Genomic DNA, 23,530 nt, shown 5'->3' on the forward strand with positions numbered 1-23,530 from the left:
CATCTTGTACCATGATTTGAAATTTTGGTTTAAGCCAATAAGAATACAATCTGGTCGGCTAAATCCCAAATTGCAAGCCCATCCTCATCTGTTCAGTATTTAGGTAGATACCTAACAGGGTGCACCACGAGAAGGTGAGGATTGGACATTAGGTCAGAAGACCTGGTCGGTTCTCTGCATCCTTTTGAAGGTTATGTGGAGGTCTCATCTCAGTTATATAGCTTTGACCCTTAAACAGGGAGTCCAAAGACTCATCGAGGCGAGGGAGGGCATCTACTCTACAAGTTTCTGTCTCCACCAACCGCAACTACCTTCATCATCTACACCAACACCATCTACCACAGACCACCATCACTAGTATTTTCACAGTCAATCACAAACATCCAAGCCCACTGCAGGATTCGGACCCATGGCCTTTAGGCTGGAGAGTGGATACGCTAACCACTCGGCCAACCAGGCCGGCATTTACATATATATACAATTATTTACATATCCAAGAAGACTAATAAATAATAAATAAATAATCTCTATAAGTAAAATTCAATGAATTAAAATTGTACAAGTATATGCCACAACTTCTTCACCCAGATGAAGAAATCGAAGAACTTTAAGCCAAACTAGAAGAAACATTAAATAATTACAGTAATATGAAGTTTATATAATTATCATGGGTGACTTAAATAAAAACATAGGTGAAAAATAACCTAAATTCAATTGGAAAATTTGGAATGGAAAAGAGAATAAAGACAGCTGGAATTTAGTGAAGAGAATAGATTCTTTATCATGAATTCATTCTTTAATAAAAAGAAGCATCATAAATGAACATGGAGAAGTTCAAGTGGCCAAATCTTTAATGAAATCGATTTTATAATAATAAATGGGAGTCGTATATGTATAATAGCTTTAAACAATTTTAATACAGGTAGTAATCACAGAATGGTAATATCTAAAATTATAATTAATAAACAAATAGGAAAGAAATAAACTAATCAGACAGAAATTTGATGTAATAATAACCCCATAAATTTAAAACTGAGGAGAGGAAAAAAAAAAAAAAAAAAAAAAAAAAAGATATGAAGCTGATATCTCATACTGCTAGACTTGAACATCTGATCTAGGAACACTAAGGGATTATTTTAAGAAATGGAGACTATGCTCAAATACAGATAAAATTGAAGTGTCCTGCTTCCATCTGAACATAGGCTTGGCAGTACAGAACTTCAGGTCACATTAGTGCTACTACATACGATATAACAAGTTTCCCAATTATCTAGGTGTCACACTGGACTGCAGTATTCTCCAGGAAACACATTGGGAATACAGTAGCTAACATCATTCAAAAATTTTGTAGATCCTCTTAGGGATCCTCTGCTACCACCTTATGCTCATCAGCTTTAAATCTGGTATTCTCTATAGCTGAATACTGTTCACCTGTTTGGCTGAGCAATCCACATACGCACAAAGCTCATTGATACCCAGCCTAATAACACACCCTGCAGATGATATCTGGAGCAATCATATCAACACACTTATTAGCTTCCTATCCTGAGCAATATCCTGCTTCCATACCTTCAGAGAGCTGATGCTCTCTGTCGAGAGTACAAGATAAGTAACAATCCTCTTTTCCCAGTGCACAAGGACATTCTAGTAATAATCAGTCAATTAAAACTAGATGACCACCAATATATGAAGCAGAAAACTTGATTACCAATGATTTCATCTCCAGAGAAGAATGGGCAAGATAGTAGGATACAAACACTGACAATCTTCAACTACAAATATAGTTTCGAGGCATTAGTGACCAATCTTCTGTCCTTGAACTTCACCATAAGACACGGATAACCCTGAATAGGATTCGTACAAACTATGGAATATGTGCAGACTTGTTATTTAAGTGAGGAAAATGCCTTTCTCCTCAATGTGACTACAGTGCTCTTAAACAAACCATTCATCACATCACCACTAAATGCAGTCTGCATGCTTATCAAGGAGTGGTTTGATTTTTGCCAAGTCACACCATCAGCACTAGATTGGATCAGAAACGTAGACATGCAAATGTAGTTTTTATATTATACTCATATGTTTTTTATTTTGTATTGTGCTGAATGCTAAATAAATAACTTCCATACCAGAAATGACAAACTTTCAAAAAGAATCTCTAAATATGTTAAGAAAACACAGAAATGTTATCACAACTTCAATAGAATATTCAGAATTAGGCAAAACAATCAGAAAAATAAAGGACACATAAAATCCAATTCTTTAATACCAGAAACATAAAATAAACCATTGAAAATAATAAAAAAATATGAGTTTTGAGAAGAGGGGGGAAAAAAAGAAATTGTTGCTCTAATGGGAAAGGATTAGAAAATAATCAGAGATAGAAATGAAATGGAATAATAAACAGAATTAAAGAATATTATGAAGAACTTTACATTGATAAAGAAAGAAATTCAGAGAGAGTTGTCAATTGGATGTGCCAAAAGTTATGAGATGAAGAGGTTGAGACAGCTTTGAAAACAATGAAGCAGCAAAGAGCTCAAGAAGAAGATGGAATTCAAGTATGAAGAGGCTTGCTAATTACTTGACATTGTTTAAAATAGAGAAAAAAATCCCAGAAACACTGAACAATGCATTAATAACAATTATCTATTAAAAAAAAAAAGGTGAAAAGGAAAATATTAAAAATTACATATTCATTAGTTTATTACCAGCAGTATACAAAATATTTACAAAAGTAATAAATAATCAAATAATGCAACAGCTTTGAGTATATGCAGTCAGAGAAGAAGGCAGTGTTTAGACATAATTCCAATACCCATATATCAGACAAATCATAGAAAACACAAATGATTAGGCTTTGCAGACTTGAAAAAGCATTTGACTCAATCAAAATCTCAGCTATAGAAGAAATATACATAGAAATTTTTAAGTACACATAGTCATACCACCTTTGTTATTAAACTGCAAAAGGAAAGTAAAAATTTTCCAATAAACAGAGAGATACATTATCTTCTAAAGTTTTTATGCAAATTTTGCCAGCATGTTAGCTGACTGGTTAGTGTATCTGGTCTCCCACCAACAGGTCACAGGTTCAAATCCTGCTGTGGCATTGATGTTTGTGATTGTCTTTAGGTGGGAGATGAATATCATCATGCAGTGTGTCTCTAGAGCAAACATGTTTCCGGACTATGTCAAATATAGCACAAAAATATAAATATATAAAATTGATAAAAATGGAAAAAAAAAAAATAATAATAATAATAAACAAAACAAAATAAATCCTTAACCCACTCACAGTACAAATGTACTATAAGTTTGCAAATAACCTTTTCCAGGTGGGAGCCACACAAAATCTACCTTAGAGGAAGTTTTTCATGAATTGAACTGGAAAAATGAATTAAAATTAATGGAAAAATTCTAACTCATCTGTGTTTTGTTGTTGGTGATATAGTTCTCTTGGCAGAGGATGCAGAAGACCTAGAAATAAAATTAAAAGAATTAGCTCAAGTGTCCAGTCAAGCTGGGTTGAAGACAAATTGAAACAAAAAGGAAGTAATGATGAATGACAATTTAACACCAAAAATTATACTGGAAGACAGAAGTGGAGAGAGAAGACTCATATGTTTATCTGGAAAAATTATAATAAAAAAAATAAAGCTGGACAAATAGAAGAAATAAAAAGGATACAGCTAGGCTGGATGGACTCTGGGAGGATGAGAGATATTTTCAAAGGTGATATTCCCATAGAGAAAAACTTTTGATCAGTGTGTCCTACCTATAATTAAATGTAACAGTGAAACCTGGAACTTAAATCAAAATATAATTCACAAATTGAAAGTTACCCAAAGAAGAGTGGAAAGGAATATGCTCAGTGTGACACTTAAAGACAGGATACCCTTCCATTTTATAAGATCAAGAACATGTGTACAGGACATCAGGTTACATTAAGCATTCAAAATGGTGATGGACTGTACAGACTTCAAGATGTCCTAAATTGGAGAGAGAGAGAGCATGGAAGACAGCAAGATGAAATTATTAGGATTGCTGGAATGCAATGGATGAGAAAAGTGAAAATAGAATGGAATTGAAAAAATTGGAGGAGGCCTTCATCTGATCAAGGTTGAAGTTGTAGTCTCACTGTTTCAACATGAAAAAATAAAAAAATAAAAATAAATAAATCATAAAAAATAGGTTTCAAGATAAAAATGAATATACTGAAAAAAAAAAAAAAACTAAGAATACATCTAAGAAAGAAAAGTGTAAGAATATAAAAGAGAAATATCTGGCAGGTAACAAAATGTAATGAAGGCATAAAAGCTTAGAAATTATTATGACATGGGACTCTCTATTAGATCCAAAAACTCATAGGATGTGCACACTATCCACACAGTACCCATCAAATCTGTCTTTGAACTCCAAAAATATGAGCAAACAAACAAACAAAGTATTCAAACAAAACTTTGAATACTTTTGTTGACAGAATGCTTCACTCATTCACCACAATCTGAGTAAAAATCAAGTCCACGCACCGCTTTTAAGAACATTCTTATTAATTTCCAGGGGTGATCCTTTATTCTGCCCTCTCTGGTCAAGTACTGAAAAACTTCTTTTGCATCAATGATTATTATCATACAGGCATCTTCATGAAGTAGGAAGATTGATCACCAGAGATCCACACTAACTTCTATATACACAATAAATATCATACTTCTCCTTAATTCATTCACTGCCATGGCACTCACGACTAATTCTAGCAATCCGATTCCCTTCTTTCTAAGTCTGTCATAATTACCAGCTTTATAGCTCAACAAAAAACCCATTTTTGAGAATTCAACATGTTTAGCAACCTCCAGGAATGAATGCTTGGTCATTTTCCTTTGACTAGAGGCAGTGTTTATCATGGATACATCTAATGCTACCAGCACTCTCAAATCAATAGTCCCACCCCTCCATTACATGCTGTTTCAGGTAATTATCCTTAGTAAGTAGACCAATTTTCATCTTGCTAGGCATGCTTTTCTCTCCCCATAGTTGAACTACCCTATAACAATTGCTTGGCCCACATTAGTTGTGCTAATCTGTTGATGCATCACATCCACATCTTTCTCTAGATCCCCTGGTGTATAGCATCAACCAACAATATATTTTGTTCTGTTGGCCTCTAGATCATACCAGACAGCTTCAAAATGAACCATCTCCCTCATATCTAAAATCCTCCTATTTCTGTCACTGAAGTTTTTCAGTTATCATCAGCAATATCCTTCCTCTTGACTTACTCTCTCTATCCTTCCTGAAAATGCAATACCCCTTACATTGTAACTCCTAACTAGATCACTTTACTATCAACCAAGTCTTGTTGATATCAATAATTTTTGGCATTAAAAACCCATTCAGATTTGAAACTTGTGAAACAAACTGCATGCAGCATTGAATAATCATTTCACTATGCCCACACTCATTTGTCCCAGGGGTGGCTGAACCCATACTTAACTGTGTCTCCCCTCTAGTACTTCTAGTTTCTTTGATTTTGCACAACCAACCTCTTACTAAACAACACTTTCTCCAAACATCTAACTCTAAAACCATTTAAATGCAGTCCATCAAACATATATAAGTCCTTTTGACCATCAAATTCACTCCATACATCTATAAACTGCATGCAGTCCTTCTGCAGAATTTTCTTATTGACTCATTAGCAATCATGACCTTTCTCAGCAGACTCTTAATCTTTACTTTTTCACTCTTCTTTTTTTGCTTCTATCAGTAACTTAACTCTTTCTTATCTTCTCTTATTATATGCATATTTCTCACCTTTCAAATCATTTATGGCTTAAACTAAACATATTTGGTTGTTTATATAATTAATTGATAAGAGGTGTACTTCATGAGAAAGTGATGAAAGCATATTTCCCAGGTGCATAGATAAATAATTCTAATGAAGCTGTTTGCAGAGTAAGAACTGAAAAGAATTGATTGTTTTAGCAGGTATAAATGATTAAAATACAAACTTATTTATTACTGACCATTACAAAAAACAAACTACATTAGAGCTTACCAGTTTCACCAGCAAACCGTCTGGCTTTTTCAAGGCGTTTACGGAGACATAAAAACTAGTAAATGCAAATTGAAAGGAACATAAAAAGACTGTAAACCAACTAGTAGCTAAGGTTACATGTTCGCGTGACAGAGAGGACTTGTTGTTTTTATTCATTATCACGCATGCGTGTTTGTTATAAACGTGTAATGCGATTACTGGCTAGCTGTAGTTCTGATTGATTTAGAGAGAGGATCAGGTTTTTCCACAAACTGTTTAGGATTGCACCCTGATTTTGGTTGAGGTTTCCACCGGTTATTAACACTATCGTGGCTTGCTTGAATAAACGATGTCTGTAGTCGTCATCCAGATATGGCATGGAGCTGTTTTGTCGTGGATAATGCTCATATAATTCTCAACTTGAAGATAAACAAAGATATCATTATTATAAAAGCTGATAAGGGAAATTCTATGGTTATCCTTAACTCTAAAGATTATTATGATAAGTTAAACGTATAACTATCAGACAACTCCACCTATAAGATCCTAGACAGAGACCCCACAATAAAAAATCATAATGAAACAAACCAACTAATCAGAAATTGTAACATTTGGCCAGAAGAAGTGAAGAGAACACTAAAATCCTCACATCCTATCACTCCAAGACTATACGGGACACCTAAAATACATAAACAGGATATACCTCTCCGTCCAATCATTGATGGAAGATCATCACCAACCTACGTTTTGGCAAAGCATCTTGCAAACTTATTAAATAATAAAATAAGATCAACAGAATCCTATATCAAGAATAGTCAACATTTTGTAAATAAACTCCAAGCCATTAAGATTGCACCAACAGACATGCTAGCCAGTCTAGATGTTGTATCCCTTTTCACCAAAGTACCAGTAGAAGAGGTAATAAACATCATCCAAGATCTCTTTCCTCTAAACATCACACAGATGTTTAGACACTGCCTTCAATCTAATTTCTTCAAGGTTAACAAAACACCATATACCTTCTAATTGTTGGTATATGGTGTTGATAGTGGGCTTCCTAGCAATGGGAAGCCCACTATCACCATCTTGTGCAGACCTTCTTATGGAAAAACTTGAAAAAGAAATTCTCTCCACAATCTCCCCTAGACCATCTGCATGGTGGAGATATGTTGACGATATCATCATTATATGGCAAGACAGCTTAGAAAACCTAACATTGTTTGTGGATAAAATCAACTCAATACATAACAAGATAAAATTCGCTCTGGAAGTGGAAAACAACAGCTAACTGCATTTTTTAGACATCTTGATAAAGAAACAATCAAATAGTGCAAAATTATCTATTTACAGAAAGCCCACAGATATTCGAAGATATCTTCATTATACTTCAAACCATCACAAGACACACAAACTGAGCATTATCCACATGTTGAAATATAGGGCCAGAAAGTTTATATCAGAAGAGGAGGATACACAGACTGAACTCTCACTAATAGCCAACACATTATCACAAAATGGATATCCTCAAAACATCATCAAAAATTATCTATACGGTGACAACCCCCAGACAAGAAGAATCACGCTCCCAGCACATGTCTACTGCAGTGATCCCTTTCATCAAGTCAATTTCTTATCAAATAGCCAGAATACTAAGCGCCTGCAACATCAGAGTGGTCTTCAAACCAACCACCAGCATCAGACAAGTTTTAGGGTCCCCAAAAGATAAGGTGCCTTTCTACAAAGATCCAGGAGTATATTACATTCCTTGCTCCTGTGGTCTTGCCTACATCGGACAAACTTCACGGAGTTTAGAAATCAGACAAAAAGAACATGTTGGTGATGTAAACCACAACAGAAGTATCTCTTCCGGCTTAGCACATCATTTCTGTACATCTAACCACACGATAGAGTGGCAAAACAGCTCCATGCCATATCTGGATGACGACTACAGACATCGTTTATTCAAGCAAGCCACAATAGTGTTAATAACCGGTGGAAACCTCAACCGAAATCAGGGTGCAATCCTAAACAGTTCGTGGAAAAACCTGATCCTCTCTCTAAATCAATCTGAACTACAGCTAGCCAGTAATCACATTACACGTTTACAGCAAACACGCATGTGTGATAATGAATAAGAACAACAAGTCCTCTCTGTCATGTGAGCGTGTAACCTTAGCTACTAGTTGGTTTACAATATGGCAATATGTTCCTTTCAATTTGCATTTACTAGTTTTTATGTCTCCGTAAACACCTTGAAAAAGCCAGACGGTTTGCTGGTAAAACTGGTAAGCTCTAATGTAGTTTGTATTTTGTAATGGTCAGTAATAAATAAGTTTGTATTTTAATCATTTATGCCTGCAAAAACAATCAATTCTTTTCACTTCTTACTCTGCAAACAGCTTCATTAGAATTATTTATCTATGCACCTGGGAAATATGCTTTCATCACTTTCTCATGAAGTACACCTCTTATCACCATACAATATCTTTTCCTTACTCCCAGTTTCTTGCTCTTTCATACTTTTGCCATTCACCTTTCTTGAAAACGAAAACCAGTATTTAATGGAGTGCATAAACGCTGTATAAAAAACAAGTATTTAAAAAAGAAAAGAAAAAGATCTTTATAATATGTACATTCCATACATAAAATGCACAACATACTGTATATATGCATACTATATACGTATAAACATCAATTATGAACTTAATAAATTAATGCTCTGTGGAAATTTAAATAAAACATGAATACTTGATAAATCTCAAAGTCTGTCTGTGTGTATAGCACTCCAACAGATTATTAAAATGACTAAAATGGTGACTGCATTCATTGATGCAATGAACGCTTTGTGTAATTTGTCTGATTTATGGATAAAATGGAATGATATGTCATTCCATTCGGCAAGTAGTCACCCCTCAATAGGAAGTGCCTGCATAGATTTAACTGCTACATTTTGATTTCAGGATTGGCGTGATAGGGTTGGTTGTTACTGCTCCATTCCACAATACTTGTCACTGGAACAAATTATTTTTGTCTTATAACCTGCCTATAATCAGTGCAGATTTTTAATATTCACATGGGAAAGAAGGGGGGGGGGTACAATATTTTGATCAGACATATGAATTATTCCGCAGATTTCGTTAACAGGTTTTCAAAAGAATGAGATGTTGGAATGGGTTCAGAAATGATTGACTGAAATGGTTTCTGGTCTGGATTAATTTCCTTTTTGTGTAGAGAATTGTGGATGGTTGGAATGCATTACCTGGAAGTGAGATCAGTTTGGGGACAATGAATACATTCAAGTCATGGTATGATGAGCTGTGTGTAATGGAGGACTTCCCACGATGAGTCATTCCTTCATGGAAGTCATCATCATCATCATCATCATCAAATTCCTGCCATGTATACCCTCAAGGGGTGTACAGGATATGACAGTACTACTTGAAAAAATTACATCATTACTAACTTCCTATCTACAATTTTCCTCCAAATCAGTCTGTTACTAGTCAAAACTCCAACATTATCAGATCTTATATTTCTATCGTCTAAGGCACTTTGTACCGTATCAATCCACCTATATCTTGGTCTTCCTCTGGATCGTTTTCCTGCCAACCTGGCAGAGAACACTTGTTTTGCTAATCTTTCCTCTCCCATTCTATTTAAGTGACCATACCACCTGAGATTAGCCCTGCTAACGCATTTCTGGATGCTGACAATGTCAAGTTCTTTCCTAATATCCTCGTTTTTAATATGATATTGCCATTGATGCCATCTGTTCACGCCTCTAATCTTTCTCAGGACTCTCATATCTGCGGTCTCTAGTCTTTGGTCAAGTGTTTTACTTCTGACCCAACTCTCAGATCCATAAGTTAAAACTGGTTTGAACACTGTCTTGTATACAGCTAATTTAGTGTTCCGACTAATTTCTTACTTTATTCAATTGACTTCCCACCATACCAGCTTTGTTGATTCTGTTGTCTATTTCTATATTTAATTTACCATCTTCAGTAAAAATCATGCCTAAGTAGCTGAAATGTTTTACTTTTCAGCTACTTAGGCATGAATGGAGAACTTGTTCCACAGGTTCTCCATTCACAACACAGTTGACATTTTCAATGATTCTGCCTATTTTCATTGTCTTTGTCTTTTTATTGCTGACCTTCATACCATATCTATTACAACAGCTATTCAATTTAGTCAGAGAATCTTGCAGACTTGCAGCGGATTTATTTAGAAGTATAACATCATCCGCATAAAGCAAAAAGCTGACATTAACATCTCCAATTTTGATATCAGGTTTAATACCACATTCCTTCATAATGTGATCCATATAGATAATGAATAACAGAGGGGATAATGTACATCCTTGTCTCACACCAGATTTAGCATTAAACCATCTTCCTGTACTTCCTTCAATTCTAACTGCTGACTTACAACTCAAATAAAGACTAAGTATTGCTTAATATAATGCCCCATTGACACCATATAACTGCAGCGTATTGAATAGCTTCTCTCTTGGCACCTTGTCATATGCCTTTTCCAAATCGACAAAACTTAAATACAGATCTTTGTTATATTCCCATGCTTTCTCGACTATTTGTCGTAAAGTGAAGATCTGATCCTGACAGCCTCTATTTGGCCTGAATCCAGCTTGTTCTTCACCAAGCTTTTCTTCCACAATTCTTCTCAACCGTTTCTCAAGTATACTTGCATAGATCTTGCCAGGAACACTCAGTAGGGAAATACCTCTGTAATTCTCACATTCAGTTTTATTTCCCTTTTTATATATGGGTACTATGAGAGCTCTACTCCAATCATCGGGAATTCGTCCCTATGTCCAGGCTTTCTGAACTATGCAGTGCAGCCACTGTAAGACTCTTATACCACCATACTTCACCATTTCTGGTAGAATATCATCCACTCCTGCTGCCTTTCCACATTTCAAGCCTTTGATGGCTTTTTCTACTTCAAGTATGGATATGTATTCCTGACTGCATGCCTGGTCAGTGTTTTTTATCACTGTGCTGTCATCACTGCTTGTTTCATTTAGCAGTTTTTCAAAGTAATTACTCCATACTTCAAGGATATCTTTTTCTCCTGTTTTCATGTCACCTTTATCATCTCTAATTCCTTTTACAGCACTCTTTCCTCCATTTCTAAGCTTCTTCAACAACCTCCAGAATATTTTGCCACCTTCTTGATATTTATTTTCTATATTCTTGCCAAAGTCCTCCCATGACTTTTGTTTAGCTACCTTTACACACTGTTTAGCTTTCTTACATTTGTCTCTGTACACAAGCTGACTTATTTGCCAGGAACTTTTGATATGCTTTCTTCTTTTCCTTCACTGCCTCTTTAACTTCCTGTGTCCACCATGGAGTTCTCATTTTTTTATCCTTGCACACAACCTCACCACATGCCTCTCTGGCAGAATCAATCAATGTTTTCTTCAGAGTTTGCCACTGAATCTCCAAGGTTTGATTCCTGTTCTCATTCTTTCATTTTCTTTTCAATAATCTTTCTGTATTTTAGTCTACAGTTCACATCTGAGAGCTGCTCAACTTTTATTCGCTTTAAAACTTTCTTATATGTTATTCTTTTCAATATGAAATTCAATTTTTCCTGCTCAAGACTAAACAGTGATCACTTCCAATTTCAAATCCTCTGTACACTCTGGTGTCCTGCACCAGGGAGAAAATATCACTATCAACAATAACATAGTCAATGAGACTTTTCTTATTCCTAGCCTCTTCTCTCCATGTGAATTTGTGCACATTTTTATGTTGGTGTTAGTAATAACCAGTCTATGTCCTGAGCAGAAATCCAACAGATATTTGCCATTATTATTAGCTTTGCTCTTTTCTCCAAATTTTTCCAAAATATTTTTGTATGTCTCACAATCATTTCCTACTCTGCTATTTAGATCCCCAACAAGGACTAACTTTTCCTTTTTCATTGTGTCAGTTGCTTTTTCTAAAGCTTCAAAAAATTCCTCCACTTCTACCTTAGTAGAACCTTCTGTGGGACCATTGGCACAAATAAGTCTCATTGTCCAGTTCCCCATTCTCATATTTGCCCACATTACTCTACTTGAGACTGACTGCCATTCAAGAAGATTAGCCTTGTATTTTGTGTTGAATACTATGGCTACTCCTTCTTTTCCTTGATTGTCATTGCCTGAATATAACATTTTGTATTTATTGCTCAGAAAGATCTCACCAGTTTTGGTCTTTTTTGTTTCAGTCACCCCTATTATGTCGATCTGGTACTTATCTAATTCCTCAGCTAGCTCCATTTCTTTGCCATTCAGGCTTCTTACGTTGATAGTACTGATCTTTAACTCTGGTGATGTTGAGTTGGGGTTTTGTTATCAGATTTGTTCCAGTAGCTGACTTTTCGCTGTTTGCCCTGGTTCCCTGGCGAAAACAACGGGGCCTTGTTTAACCGGGCGACGCCCCAGCCGGCATGAAATTTTGTCATGTTGTACCATCATTTTTTATTTTGGTTTAACCAATAAGAATACAATTTGGTCGGCTAAATCCCAAATTGCCAGCCCATCCTCGTTCGTTCAATATCAAAGTAGATACCCAACAGGGTGCACCACGAGAAGGTGAGGATTGGACATTAGGTCAGAAGCCCTGGTCGGTTCTCCGCATTCCTTTAAATGCTATGCGGAGGTCTCCTCTCAGTTATACAGCTTTGACGGAAGTCTAATAAAAATAATAAACTCCACAATTTACATCTGTTTCCTCAATCAATCTGTTTACCCATAATCAACATTCCAAAGTCCTGAGCTTTCATCACTAACATATGAGGGGTGAGCTGAGAAGTTTTGATGAACTTAGAACAAAAATGATATTAGAGAAACTGATATAACCACAAGAAAGAACTTATCTTAAAACCGTTTAACCACCATGTTTCATCAAATTGTAATCATTTGTTCTTTTTCTTTCTTGTGGTTATATCAGTTTCTTTAATATCATTTTTGTTCTAGGTATTTATCAGACTTTTCAGCTACCTCCCCCTCGTCATGTGATCTTCTCCAAAGTTTAATAATGAATAACTTTAATGCTCAGCAGGAAAAAGTTTTCAGAGTTTAATAATAAATATATTAGGTGGCACTGCATGCTCCATAAATGTCAAAAAAGAAATCATTCCCATCAATAAATACTGAAGACATTAGTAAAGAAATTATTGTAAATAACCGAATTCACTGATTTTTAAGTAGCTATTCTTTATAACAATTCTTAAAAAAAAATCTGTGCATTACTAAAAGAAGATTTGTAATAATTACATCTCAAATTTTCAACTTAACCAAAATTAATGGGAAGATTTAAGTCTAATTTTCACTTGATCTCTGAATGCTATCCAGTTTTTATCAAAAAGAAAAAAAAAAAAAAATCAGCTAACGCCTTTTTATTCCGATATAGGGAGTAGGCAAGGCCGTTTAGCCCTATCTAACTTTTGGAGACTGAGTGGGCAATTCAATCTTCACTGGCAGCCAATCAGAGATAGCTGGCCCAAGGCTATCACTAATTAAGCGGCACACAGTGAAGAGAATGGCTCAACAAGTGCCGCCATCTCGTGGTCCCTAACACAATATATTTAATGTCTGAAATAATGTGGGTTCTACGGTCGATTTTCTTGAGTTTAGGGGACAAAAAAACCCGAGTTTCCGGGAGAAAAAAACCCGCTTGCCCATGCCAGAGATCTACAAACTCGCGAACTGGTCAAAAAAGGCTTAGAAAAATTTCCTCTAATTGCTGACTAGATTTGAAACAGTCTTCCTTCGTGCAGTCAACCACCATGGTGTGCAAATGCCACATCCACTGAGCTACACAGGTTTTCCAGTTTTTATTTGAAATGAAATGTATTTTATTGAAGGGTGCCTAAATAAATAACACACACACACACACAGTAATCTATCATTTATGTAACCTTCAAAACAACGATCCTTTAATTAAATGACCTTTTAATTTCAACCGATGAATGGTATAGCACCATGTTATTGTACTTTATTTATCCAACTATTCAATTATCAGAAGGACAAATGGCCTTCCAACTGTGGTTGGATAAATGGTAGATTACTGTATATAAAGTATGTGCATACATACATATATAATAAAGAAACATATATTCATCCACACACACACATGTGTGTGTGTGTATATACAAACAGTAAAACCCCTTTTTACACTTTTCAGGGGGACTGATGGAAAAAAGTGCAAATAGCAGGAAATGTAAAAAAACATTAAAACAAGGCTAAAAGATGACTTACTGCTAGTATGTGAGTCTACATACTAGATTACAAAATTTAATAACTGAAAATAAATGAATTTACAATGTACTTACATTTATCTATTTAAAAAAATCTTTAATTGTTGATTGTTTTTCCTTTTCTTTTTTTTCACAGCGCCAGATTGCTTTACATTGAGTTCAATGTTTGACCTGTTTTTTTACTATCGTGTTCAAAGTGGACACGGAGAGTCCAACATCTTATGCTAAATGCACGTGTTCCGGCATGCCAATTGCAATTCTACGGCACGTCGTAGAATTGCCATCCTTTCTTCTACCGAAATACATTTTCTGTCTTTTTTCTCAATGTTACTAACATGGATAATCCACCACCGCAACTTGAAAGCAACTCTCACACACTAAATTACGTTGCAGAAATTCTGCAATATCAATTCGTACTGTGATTGAAAAATCACAGTATCGCTCATCACTACAGTACTGCTGCATGCGTGCAAGTCACCGTGATGGTGGAAACGAAACTACAGCCGAAAGCAACGCCACCTGAGAACAGAAATGCGCAGATTTCTGCTGAAATCGATTTGAAAATCGGTATTGCCACTGAGAAAAAAAAATGCAAATCACGGGAAATAATCCACATCAAGTTGTTAATGGTGGGAAAACAATACATCGTGAGAATAGGCCTTAAGACAGGACCAACAGAAAATGATGTAAATGGCAGGAAAACGTAAATTGCGGGAATGTAAAAATGAGATTTTACTGTTTATATATATATATATATATATATAATTTATGTATTAATGTTTCGTTTCTCACCTTGAAGTTATAGTGTGCTTATGATAAAACGATCCCTGATTAAAATTAAACTGGAAACGAAAACCACCTTGATTGAAAATTGATTCAAATGGATCAAAGTCAAATCTCTTAAACTGAGTATAATCAGGCCGCTGACGAAAATTCAATGCATCTTCTATAATACCATGGCGATCAAACTGCTGTCTCCTCTCTGGATCCATTAGGAGCTTTCAGAAAAGAAAGTATGAACAAATTAATATTTTATTCTGAAATGAAAATTTCCAAAGTTTAATAACAACATGAAATTTTATTATTACAAATCAGTAACACATCATAATGACTTTTGAACTGTCTGCGCTGTTAGCCTATTGGCTATGTGCTTCGCAACCATATGCCTGGGGAAGAAGTGTCCTAGGTTTTATTCCCATCGACGATGTGAGGAGCTTAAGGATCTTCCTCAGCCATAGTCAAGTTAGCCGCAAGCAGGCAAACAGGCAAACCGGTCCAGTGAACACACACGGATTACAGTCAGGAATACTAAACCAGCCATAGGTCTGATTCGTCAACTATGCCAGTTCCGGAGCCCAGATAAAATTTGGGGAGACTGAGATGGTGCTATAGCTCCCCCATAAAGGGGACTCACGGCAGTGTATCATGATACGATTATTATTATTATGACCTTTGAACTAATTCACAACACTCCAACAAAGAATTCCAGTTGTTCATCTCTGTTAAAAATTAATGACTATCTATGAGGCATTCTTCATCACAGCATTATACAAATTTTTAGAAATTGCCTTGTTCTTATACTCTATGCAAAATCACTTCAATATCAATCTTGTCAAACAAACAAGCACCTCAACCTTTCTTCAACTATCTCCCCATAACCAACATTCTGGGTCCTCCATATTGAAATCTGGATCCTCAGCAGAGTTCTTCATAAGAATGGATACCAAATGACAACAATTAAGGAGATAAAAATCCTTTGTTGTTATATAGCCAGTAAGTGAAACTCAAGATCGAGAACTACGATCTATGAGTTTCATGCCGAAAAACTATCGGCGAAGGCAATTCGAAGCAAAGGTGGAGCAAGCTCCCTCACTATTCTTGATATTCTCTCATAATGTAAAACACAGCTCCTAGGAGATGTAATACTGTCATTACATTATGAGGAGAGGTCACTACCCAGACCAGTTTCGACCTTTTTTGAGGTCTCATCAGTGAGTAGGTAGACCTGGAAGATATCAAAGCTTAGTGAAAAGAACTTACATACTCTCACTATACGAATGCCATAAAGGTGTGCTTATATTTTATAACTAAAATGAAAAGTATAGTGAAGGTATGCAAGGCTTTGATATCTTCCAGGTCTACCTACTCACTGATGAGACCTCAAAAAAAGGTTGAAACCGGTCTGGGTAGTGACCTCTCCTCATAATGTAATGACAGTATTACATCTCATAGGAGCTGTGTTTTACATTATGAGAGAATATCAAGAATAGTGAGGGATCTTGCTCCACCTTTGCTTCGAATTGCCTTCGCCGATAGTTTTTCGGCATGAAACTCATAGATTGTAGTTCTCGATCTTGAGTTTCACTTACTGGCTATATAACAACAAAGGATTTTTATCCCCTTAATTTCTATTAAGTTGCCAGAAAACCAGCCGTTTGGTTTTCATTTTAGTTATAAAATGATAATATTTGTGTACAACATGTGTAGTCTGATTAAGACTTTGTATATTTATAGAATCACTTCCTTGTCAACTGCTGAGTGGTCCTTATCATGCACTGTGCAATCTTTGCACTCCTGAAGAATGCCTTCTGAACTTCTGGGCTATATCAACTATCACCCTAAGATCACAAATATCAGTACATACCTCTTGGAGTAGTTTCACGAATAGAGTGCACAACCACACTTTGCATTACGCAAACCTTACGCTCTGCACAACAAGGTGCAACATAATCCTTTTCGACAGATAAACCATTAGGGTCAAATGATGTTGACATTAAGTCTTTCCAAATTTTATTTATCGTATGGGTACAGAGCAAGTTTTTTGTCATTCCAAATGTCCCAGTCACAAGCTGCATTTATGTCTCTTAGTTCTATCATTACAACATCCATTCATCTTTCTATGGATATTTCTGCAGGTCTTTTCTTGTTGATTTTGTTTATAAGTACTCCTTTGATCAAATGGTCATCCACACTCCTTTGCTAAGCCATTCTCTTCTTATAAATGATTGAATACTGGTTCTTTGATGTAACAAATGTAATAAATTTTATATCTTCATCTAATATTTTCCTTTAAAGGCCTTCATAGCTCAGTCAATAAATACACTATCCTTTAGTCAGAAAGATCTGAATTTGAATCCATCTAGGAAGCAAAGAAACTTTATTAGAGCTTTTCAACTGAAGAAGAGTTAACCAGTCTCGCATGAATGCATAAGTTTTTCCTCCCAGAAAAACATACACTATGAATAGACATTACACTCTATACAGATAGGATTAATCACCTATTGAATTAAGTAGGTTTCCAGGATGCAAAATTATTTCACTATGCAAGCCATAGTTTAACACATAAGGGAAAATGGGAGATAGTCAATAAAGGAAGATATCTTATGTTTCACAACCACAGGGTTAATACTGGACTCCAATAACTTAGATTTATGATTTTGTTGTTTTCCAATTGTATGTAAATTTTCCAATTTTATGAGTCTGGATTTCAAGACTCATAAAACTGGAAAGTATTTGCAGATCACAATAGGAAACTGGCCCTCAGCCAATTTCCTATTGTGATCTGATTCTGCATTCTTGATCATGCTTATTACCATTCTCGCTTTAACTCTGTACTGTCATGGGCTTGCTCATTATATTTTCTCTTGTATTCCTTCCACATTTTTTTTTTAAATTCATCTTCTACTCAATGATGCTATTATTCTATTTATCCTCCTGACCTTCAAAACATTCCTTCACCATTTCATGTGTATGCTAATACACATGAAATGGTGAAGTAGTATTCAAGTAGTATTCTTGATCCTGCAACGGAATTAGGATCCAGGACCTAGAATGTCTTGGATTCCCAAATTTTCTATTGCCATGATCTACAATTCTCTACTTTATACAATGAACAAACTACCATTGTAAAACAGAATAATCCTTGTAAATTTTCAATAAGTATTATTCCATCTTACAGCGATTCAATGAAGATCAACAAAACTGGATTATTAACCTCTGATATATATCTACCACCAAAGGAGATATATCATCACCATATCACTTAACCAAATTGCCAAACCATTTAAGATAAACATTTCATTCTCCTGTAGTATTATTAGGTAAATTTTGCATCTCAAACAGTATTTCATATTTAAATTGCCAGTGTTCATGTATACCCATTCACAAAATACGTATTAAGTTCTTCTGCAACTCCACCTTGATCATTCAAAATTATTCCCACTGAGTCAGTTATGCTTAATTCATTTCAATTATCCTTATACCTTTTAAAGCATTCTAAATGAATCTTAGCTTCCTAGTTAGTTGAAATTTATGAGTACATATCTTTTCATAGGTTTTTTTTTTTCTTACAATGCACTTCGTTATAAACTTGATTATTTATCCAGCCAACTCCACATTTATTATGAAATTTACTTCTCAGAAAAAAAGACATCAAATCATAAAGATTTCCTCCAGCACTGTTTATGCTTCTGTTTACTTATTTTTCCATGATTACAAGTGTCTTCTTGGTTCCATACACAATAATGGAAACATTTCTGTTCCTTTGTGCAGTAAAATATTTGCTGCCCAAAGAACACACTGCTTCAGAAAGAGCAAGGAACTCTGGTCTTGCAAGAGTTGGAAGAACATCTGGCAAACAGTTGAAAAAAAAAAGTCCCTGGGTATAATCTTCTGGCATCATCATACCCTAATAATTATCAATCTTTCTTTGTAAGCCATGCAGTGATGCTATGTTTGCAGTAAAACAACTGAAAGAAAAATGAATACCACATAATGCAATTTGAAGATGTACATAAAGCATTTGATAAGACATTCTGATTACCATTATTACAGTAACCTCCATCATCGTGGGAGGACCAGCAACCTTGAAATTATTTACACTACCTGCATTCACAACACACTCAGGCAATATGTTCCACTCACTCTCCATGTAAAAAATATACTCCTCACACCCCTTCTCTACATCCTTACACAACTTCCAGGGATAGTCTCTCATTCTTCCCATCTTACCCTCCAAATATAACAATAACATAACAGAATAATAAACTAATAAGACTGACTCCTACATAAATGTAATATTTCTTTTTTTAAAACATTAGAGGGCACCAACTTAGGATTTTAGATCTTTTGTCCCTTATAATTTGAAGTGTTTCAGTTACTCATTGTCGCATATAAACTATAACATGCTACTCTGTGCTCTGAAGATGCTGATATGAAATTCAGTGAAATATAAGCCACTTAATAAACATCTTTTTTTTTTTTTTTTTTTAAATAAAATAGTGTGCTTGGTGTTTTTAATACCATTAAAATAAGTTATGAATATCTGATGTTAGCTTCTTATTTACAAATATATCTATAACATATCCTTGAATTTTTTAAAACAGTTTCCTTTCCAATTTCAAGATTTATGTAAGATATCTGACATATCAAAGAAAAAATATTTCAAAAAGACAATTCACCACTGTAGGTTGGTGAATTGCCATTCACCAACCTATAGTGGGTTGGTGAATGGCAATATTTATGGCCTAATATAAAATTTATGGCATGGTGAATTTATAGCCTAATCTTCCAAGATGAATCAAACGGAAATAAAATGGCACTCATTCCCTGAAGGCCAGATTGTTAGCACCTACGGCAGCAGGCAGTAAAACACGAAGGCAGAAGGTGCTAAGAATCCCTGGATAACCAGATCATGCTGCCACTGGAAACAAGACCCTGGAACTTTAAGGACTCTCAGCAGTGAAGAATGTCTAACTGAACTGAAGAGCTAAAGCGACTAAAATGGAACATTCTCAGACTGTGTGAAATTAGATGTAATGGTGAAGAAACTCTTCAATTAAAAAAGGGAGATATACTGTATTATACAGGCCAAGATAAGGAAAGAATCAGTGGAGTTGGATTCACGATCAACAAAAAATTGAAGAACAGCATAATAGAATTTGACAGTATATCTGATTGAATGGCAAGTATTGTTGTTCGAATCTCAAAAAGATACACTCTTAAGATCACCCAAGACTATGCACCAATAATAAGTCATAGTGATGAAGAAATTGAAGCCTTCTATCACAATGTATCCCAACTTTAATAAAGGAAAACATCATTTCAGAATTTTAATGCTAGAATTGGTATACAACAATCAGATGAAAGCTCAATGGGAAATTTTGGATATGGCATGAGAGATGATAGAGGAGCAAGGTTAACAGAATTTGAAGAAAAAGAAAATCTGTATATCTTGAATTCCTTTTTGAAGAAAAAAAAAACAAAAAAAATATAGGAAGTGGGCATGGAGAAGTCAAAATGGAAAAACTAGTGAAATTTTCGTTATCCTCATGTTTTTCTTATTGACAGCAATAAGAAAAACATCTTTCAAGACTGTTCTGTTATAAACATCTTCAAACATTGGAAGTGACCATCATATGGTATGCAGTAAAATCCAAATAAACTGCCAAAAAGGAAGAAGAAAAACATAGACATAAACAAACTCAACATTAAAAAAAGATATATTCCAACATGAACTAAAACAGATTTAAACATCTTTTTATGGATGATAATGCTATGCTGATCCATCAGACAGTAATGAAATTATTATTATTATTATTATTATGGGCGACTCCAGGGAGTCCTTAGACTCATCGAGGGAGGCCCTAAACATGTCCACACAACTATACAACATTCTCACAGTATCTATCATACCTTGCCTTGAACTCACTCACCGTCCAAGCACCCACAACAGACTCTGGCAGCTTATTCCATTCATTTACAACTCTAAAAGTAAAGAACCTAGCTCTAACACCCCTGCTAACCACACTCTTGCTCAGCTTCCATAGGTGTCCCCTAGTTCTCCCACCACCAGTCCTGATCTCAAAAATATCCTCTGAGTTAATCCTATAGAAACCCTTTAGCAATTTGAATGTCTCAATCATATCTCCCCTTTTCCACCTATCAACTAATTTCTGCAGCCCACAAATCTTCAACCTGTTCTCATATGGTTCATTCCATAGACCTACTATCATCTTAGTCACTCGTATTCTGGATCCTCTCCACCTCCTCCTCATCAAGAAGGAACCTAGGTCACCAAATCTGGGCACAGTAGTCGAGATGAGGTCTTATTAAGGCTCGGTACAGAGGTACAATAACTTGCTTGTCTCTGCTCGTCAAGGTATTTTTCAACAACTGAGTTGATGAGCTGATTTAGCTACTTTTGCAATGTGCCCCCTAAACTTCATCTCCCTATCCATCAACACTCCCAAATCCCTGGCCTCATCAATCTCCTGGAGTACAGTTCTACCAATGTGGTCTGCTGCTAATCTTTTCGCCCCAAAATGCATAACCTTACATTTTGTCACATTAAATTGACATCCATTCTCCTTAGCCCAGAACTCCACTCTATCCAAGTCGTACTGCAAGATTTTGACCTATTGCCCTACCCAACTTTGCATCATCAGTGAATAAATGAACTGTTCCTCTTAGATACTTCCCTATATCGTTAGTGAACAAATTAAACAGCAGTGGTCCAAGAACAGAACCCTGCGGCACACCACTAGTCACAGGCCGTCTTTTGGACTCTACTCCTGAATAAACTACTCTTTGATATCTCTCCATCAACCACCCACCTATCCATCTCACCAATCCTATATCCATTCCCATATGTTGTAGTTTACGGATTAGAATTCCATGTGGTATCCTGTCAAATGCCTTTGCCAGGTCCAGCAGTATCACTGTAAACCCATTACCCTTATCCAGTTCAGCCGTCACCGTGTTATAAAACTCGAGCAAGTTACTGAGGCATGATCTACCCTTCACAAAGCCATGCTGTCCCCATGCTATTAAATTATTACCCAAAACCTTTTACAATGCTCACCTGAAATAGCTGGTACTACAGAACAGAAACAAGACAAAATTTCTGATGAAACAAAACAGCTTATGAAGAAACAAAGAGAAATGAAACAATCAAATAACCTACAGAATAAAATTGAATACACTGAATTGTGCAAAACGATCAGAAAATGTATCACAGAAGAAATAAGAAAATTCAATTTATTCAATTGTAAATTTATACAACAAACAATTGAAAACAGCTGTAGTCTAAAAAAAAAAAAGCCAAACAGTCATTGATGAATGCAGTCAAACTACAAGATGGGACCATAACCAGAAATAGATATGCCATAGCAAAAAGAGTTGAAGAATTTTACTCAATATTATATCAGGATGATGAATTAAATAAAGAAAAAGACAACTACAGAATTGCTTTAGTATCACAGATTCTACCAGAAGTTATATGGAGAATCCAAAGCTTGCAAAATGGAAAAGCTGCAAGTGAGGATGGAGTTATAGCTGAACTTCTAAAAGCAGGTGGAGAAATGATCTACAAACTCTTAGCAAAAACATTTACTTTATGCATGAAGAAAAATGATGTACCAAGAACATGGAAGAAGGTTCCCCTAATTCTGATACATAAAAGCATAAGGTAGAAGACTTGATGAACTACCAACCCAATGTACAACTTGAATATGGTCCATTCTACTAAAGCCACTTCGAAAGCCTGCTTGTTCTTTTGGTTGTGCTAGGTCCAGAGTTGTACAAAGCCTGCGAGCTAAGACTTTCGAAGTGGCTTTAGTAGAATGGACCATATTCAAATTGTACAGCAGATTACTGAATGGTGTAATGAATATCAGATATCATTGTGTTGGTTTTTGTTGATTACGAGAAATCCTTTGATTCAGTAAAAACTTGTGCAATACTTAAAGCATTACGAAACCAAGTGGAGGAGCCATACATCAGAACTATCAAATTAGCATACACCAATGTCATAACAGCAATTTATTTCAATGGAAACATCTCTACTATGGAAATACAGAGAGGCATAAACAAGATGACACAATATCTCCAAAATTATTCACAGTGTGCCTAGAAGATATATTCAAACTTCTTGATTGGGAAGGGAAAGATATGAAGATAAATGAAAGATATTTAAGCCAGTTACACTCTCAGATGACAATTATCTTTACTTCAACTGCATATGAATTACACACTCATATCCATGAACTCCAAATTGCTAGTAAAACAGCTGGCCTAAAGATAAACCTAAAGAAGATCCAAGTTATGTTCAATAGCTATGTCCAACCAGAAATAATAAAAACAATAATGAGGAAATTAAATAAGTACATTATTACATATACTTATGACAACAGATATCGATGGAACAAAATATCACGGATG

General features: G+C 35.4%; 1 protein-coding gene across 3 annotated transcripts in view; it reads right to left on the reverse strand.

The window, feature by feature from the left end:
• The window catches only part of l(3)80Fg (dnaJ homolog subfamily C member 16 l(3)80Fg), a 326,699-nt gene that overhangs the window by 240,006 nt on the left and 63,163 nt on the right, over nt 1-23,530 (reverse strand). For all 3 annotated transcript variants that reach the window (XM_090394766.1, XM_090394767.1, XM_090394769.1), the window contains one exon: nt 15,104-15,309. In XM_090394766.1, coding sequence (XP_090250892.1) covers nt 15,104-15,309 — 206 coding nt within the window. The remainder of the gene's footprint in view (nt 1-15,103; nt 15,310-23,530) is intronic.

The sequence above is a fragment of the Typopeltis vanoorti genome, chromosome 6 (assembly GCF_054136105.1).
Source record: "Typopeltis vanoorti isolate ZY-2024b chromosome 6, IOZ_Tvanoo_1.0, whole genome shotgun sequence".
Classification (NCBI taxonomy): domain Eukaryota; kingdom Metazoa; phylum Arthropoda; class Arachnida; order Uropygi; family Thelyphonidae; genus Typopeltis; species Typopeltis vanoorti.